General features: G+C 37.1%; 1 protein-coding gene across 6 annotated transcripts in view; it reads right to left on the bottom strand.

Moving 5' to 3' along the window:
• Positions 1-596: 596 nt before the first annotated feature.
• BBS5 (Bardet-Biedl syndrome 5) overlaps positions 597-5,253 on the bottom strand; it is a 32,983-nt gene continuing 28,326 nt past the window's right edge. For 5 of the 6 annotated variants that reach the window (XM_066612152.1, XM_066612153.1, XM_066612156.1 and 2 more), the window contains 2 exons: positions 2,760-2,783; positions 597-2,618 (listed from right to left, as the gene is read on the bottom strand). In XM_066612152.1, coding sequence (XP_066468249.1) covers positions 2,517-2,618; positions 2,760-2,783 — 126 coding nt within the window. In that variant the 3' untranslated portion in view covers positions 597-2,516. The remainder of the gene's footprint in view (positions 2,619-2,759; positions 2,784-5,253) is intronic. The other variant, XM_066612155.1, reaches the window with a different exon arrangement.

Raw genomic sequence — 5,253 nt, 5'->3', positions numbered from 1 at the left:
GCCTGAAGCCTCTGTAATTTAATCTTACCAACTAAATATAGCTACAGACTTTTACAAGCTGGAATTTAGGATGGAGGGTGTGGAAAGAAGAGTGGAGCTTGCAGCTGTCATGAGTTGAAAGAAGCAACTGTTGCTTTTAGTCACTAGGGAATCATTATTACTTGGTTACACAAACTGAATCATTGAGATTACTTGAAGAATATGGCTAGCACCCAGAGTTAGCGGCAGAATTAGGCCTAAGGTAGTTGCTATGACATAGGTTACCAATACATCTATGCTATTCAATACTCTTAAAAGATAGAAGTCAGCAGGTGCAAACATGACGCCCATTCATAACAGAGTCATTGAGAATCCTCTAAAAGGTGATTATTACAAGAGACTGAAGTAGCGTATATGCCCATGAGAATGAACAGATAAATTTCTGCTGGATGCATGAGCAATGATATTTTGGCTTATTGTCCAGTCTACTGGTTTTAGAGAGACATATTCAACATTTTAAAACACTTTGTCGTATGGACTGGTCAGGATGGATGTACATTTCTTATAATTTAAGATTAAAAAAGGACGCAAGGATGGGAAAACAACTGCTGCTGGAGTCAAAGAATAAAGTCTTTTATGGAACACAATGAATCATAGATAAAAGGTATAATCCAATAAATCCCCATTTTTAATAAATTAACAGGACACCCAAAGTTCATTTTTTTATACAATTCACTGAAATTCACCTTCATAAATTCTATACAACCAAATATTTCACAGAACCTATATGTCTGGAAAAGTGTAAATGAGTTTCTGCTCAATGTATACTCAAGAGATCAGTCGTTAAAACAACAGCTGGATGGAGAGGTCATTTGACATTTTTCCATTTATAGAAATAGTGCACAAGGTCTTATCACACTTGAAAACATAGCAGCTGCTTCTCTCATACAATAAATGACATTTAATTTTGCACGTAACACCTCAGGCTCACTGGATAAAAAAATTGTTTTGTGAAACTTTTATTTCTATCCCTTTTGTAACCAATTTTTACAAAATAATGCTGGCCTAGAGTTTTTAAATACATTACTATACGCTGAATGTTGCTTAATATATTTGATATTGCATTCTGCTTCGATGAATAGTACACTAAAATCCACAATTGTATTGAGTATATTCCTGTTGCATATTCCTTGCTAACCATTGTTGCATCTGCGGTGCATGGCTTAGAAGCTGTGGAGCTAAACCAACCCAGAAGTTTGGTTGTGACTGACTCCATTCCTGAATATCCAGAGGTGGCATTGTGATGCCATTCAGCTGCCAAAGGGGTCTGTGAACCAGCAGAGAACGCCATTTCCGATAAAACATTCTGTGTTACTCAAACCTGATTATCTGAATACTTTGAACTTTTCACAGTGTACTTTTAAAAATTTAATATTGAAGATATGGAGTAGATAAAAACAGAATGGAAAATGACTAAAATATCCATGTTCACTACAAATTCAAAGAAAATTAATAAAATAGTAAAATTTAAAATGCTCTCAAGCTCAGCCTTCCCCCCCTCCATAAAAGCCTACTCAAATACAAATATTTCATGGCACATTTTTAAAAAATGCTACAGAGTGACTCTTCAACAGGAGAAAATTCCAGAATTGCGGGGCAACTACTCAGTGTGCCTTCCAGATTTCAGCATAATTTGCTACAAGGATGATAATTTCAAAAGGGTATTTCTGAGCAATCTTATAATCAGGGTATAAACCATGCTAACCTGAATGCAAACTGCACTGCACTCATATTTATTTCTGACTCGTGTGTAGTGCCATTTGAGACTACAACGAGACACAGAAGACAAGGTGGTAAAAATATAAGGCTATGCATAAACATTAATCATTATTGCTTCAACAAACTATGATCCATAGGCTTGGTGCAAGTGGCAAAGTGGAATCCCCAAATTGAGTCACCAGTCACTGACCACCAACTTTGTGTTCAGTAATAACCTGCCAGAAAACAAAGGCTGAATAAATAAGAAGGTACAAATTTAAGAATCTGTCGAACCACCCTACACATTTCACAAAAGCAAACAGAGTATACAGATCTGTCTCATCTCGCAGCATGCATCCAAATGTAAAGCGATATTCAGTACCTTGGTAAAATGAGCCTAGAATAAGATTTATTGACAATCATAGTTATAAAATATTTTGAAGATTACACAGACCATACCGACAGTGATTTTTCAGAAATACAAATTCTCTTATTACTTTAAATATTTTCAGAATACTACATCTAGTAAGTCATCAACTGAACTATGCACACGTTCTAAGTAAGCAAATGATTTTAAATGCAAGTTCTTTGTATAAATACAATAATGATACACTTCATAAATATGTTACAAATAGGACAAGTGTACACTGTACAGCAGTTATCTATTCCTTTATAAATAGTTTTTCTCCTAAAGAATCTCCATAAACTAGGTAATAGTAGCTGTCAAAAAAGGACAGGTATGACTTTTTTAGAATTTAAAGATATTGTTCAAATTAATATCATCCCATTACTTCCCAGAGTCCTTGTAGTGTGAATCCATCTTTTAGTTTTTCTATTGCAAGTCCTAGCTCTTCAGAAAAAACAGGTTCACGGTCCTGTTGCTTTTTTTCAGGATATCAGGCAAGAAAAGAGAGAATGAAAGCACATCAGATTAAGACTGTGAAATATGTTATATGTTGTATAAGACTATGGAATGTGTTATAACACACCATCAATTTTTATTTAAACAAATGCAGTCCTACCTTGTTCCCATCAGCAAAATAAGCCTACAAAAGAAAATAAGAAAATACTGAATTACAAACCTAAAAAAAATTGTAAAAATAATTTACAGCCCAAACAGCCAAACCCTAAAGTACACTGACAGCACACTGACAGCACACTAAAATTGTCAAGGCACAGCATCGGGTTTTTGACAACTGGCAAGGCATACCATGCTGCCAGTGGGGGGGGGGGGGGCTCACATCCCTACTGATAAATGACCTTCCCCCAAATTCCTGTGGTACACAAGTGTGCCACAGCACAATGGTTGAAAATGGCTGCTAGAATACCTAACTCCACCCTGCGGTACCTAACTCCACCAATGGAGAGTGTGCAGCATCCCATGATGGGGGGGAGAGTTGCGGAGGTCTTCTCAGAGTAAGTGAACTCTTGCTCACTTACTCTGGGGAAATCCCCTGCTTTCCCTATGAGTTTCCTTGGTCCTGCTCCAGCTATTTTGCCGGCACAAGGCTGAGATGTGTAAGGATGGCAAAAAGGGAGAGGATAAGACTACATGTGACTACTGCTGAATCCACCCTTTCCCTCTCTGCCAGAACCTCCCCAATTCCTCCCCTTCCCCACCCCATTAGAGCTACCACCAACTGATTCTGCCAGACAGCATGCCAGGCTGCCAGCGATTATGCTGGCAGCCTCAAGGTACTTGCCAGTAGAAGTGATGTTCTGCTGGCAAACTCCTCCTTCCATCAGCAGAACATGAAATCTGCTGGCGGAGCAGCCTAATAGGATCAGACTGTTAATAACCATCAAAAGCTTGATATAGTCAAACACAGGTGCTAGATATCTCAATTCATTGAAAAGTCTTCTCTTATCTACCTAAATTGTTTTGAAACCATATTCTACCTTCTTCTTCTTTTTTTTTTTTTAACCTTATTCAGTATTGCTTTAAGACCTTTGTTTTATAATTCATTTCAAAAGTCTTTCTCTGTGGCAACCATCCATCTTTCAGGCATCATAAAAAAACAAATTAAATCCACATATATCTAGTTATTTCAATAAAAGAGTTTAACCCAGGTACTTGGTCTATTGGAGGGGAGAAACAGGAACAGGTCAAAAGCTTTAAATACCTTGGAATTCACTTCCACTACAATCTTTGCTGGGGTACTCATCAAAAATTGGTTACCAACTTGGCCCCTGTCACTTTGCAGAGCACCAATCGATTCTTTTTTAGTCAGGGCAATTGTTATATACCAGCTGCTCTCAAGGTATTTAATGCCAAGGTATCGGCACAGCTCCTGTACAGGTGCCCTATCTGGATTAGCTCTATAAATCACACCCTTGAGAGTATCCAAGCTAAATTTTTGAGGGCTATCCTGGGTTTACCTAAATCTGTACCATACTCTGCATTAGGTTTGGAGACCGGACAATCGCTCTTAGTATTAAGAGCATGGCTTTTAACCATACGCCATTGGCTCCAATTACATTATAACGTGAAACCAGGCAGTCTTCTATCCAGAATGCTATCTGAGTCTGGTTCTTCTAAATGGTATAGCCAAATTAAATCAAAAATCGAATCAATTGGTTTTTCATTGGATTTTTAAAGTTTCTATCCATTCCCTGAAGTTTATCAAAGGGTAAAGCAAAGAATGCTAGACATTGAGGCACAAAACCTCTTTGAACTTGCTTCTAGAATTTGCTCCCCTCTTAATTTCTCTATCCCGCTAAAGTATGGGCAAATGGCTCCTTATCTGAGTATTCTGATCAACCCCTCTGAACGTTGTGCAATCTCTTTGGCAAGATTCAATGTGTTTCCATCCAAGGTCACAGAAGGCAGATACAGGCAAATACCATATAAAGAACGCCTCTGCCCTTGTAATTTGGGAAATGTTGAATCAATCATACACATTCTTTTTTATTGTCCTCGGCACACTAGATCCCGCCACACTTACATGACTCCACTTCTCGGCAAAATGAATGGGCTTTCGGATGAGGCAAAACTGAAGTGTCTCCTAAATGACTGCTCATCAGATGTGCTAGAGGGAATTTCTAAATTTTTACTTTTGGTGATTTCCAAGCCTTCTTAATGTAATTTGTCAAAAATGTTGATATTTTATGTTGAACTGTAAATGTTTCATTAGTAATTTAGTATCTTAACTCCGTTTTTGATAAACGGGATTAGGACTAATTATGTTTGCTTTTATGATTTCTCTATCTATGCCTAATAAAGGTTTATTCATTCATTCAAAAGAGTTTAACTGAAAAAGATCTCCATTAATAAACATAGCCTGTGGCAATTTTTGAGCAGTTTATCATGCTTCATTTCAGGCAGATGCACCACAGATATCAAGATTGTTAACTTATTCTTTGTGTAATAAAGATTACATACAACTGACTATCAGAAAAACTGCAGAATATACTAGACTGGTGTTTAAGGCAAGCATTAGGCAAATTTTATGTCTCAAAGTAGAATTTCTAGCTTTTTTAAAAAATGAAAAAGTAAGGAACCCAAAACATGCTTAG

The sequence above is a fragment of the Tiliqua scincoides genome, chromosome 1 (assembly GCF_035046505.1).
Source record: "Tiliqua scincoides isolate rTilSci1 chromosome 1, rTilSci1.hap2, whole genome shotgun sequence".
In the NCBI taxonomy this organism is placed as follows: domain Eukaryota; kingdom Metazoa; phylum Chordata; class Lepidosauria; order Squamata; family Scincidae; genus Tiliqua; species Tiliqua scincoides.
This window is presented reverse-complemented; position numbering and strand designations above follow the sequence as displayed.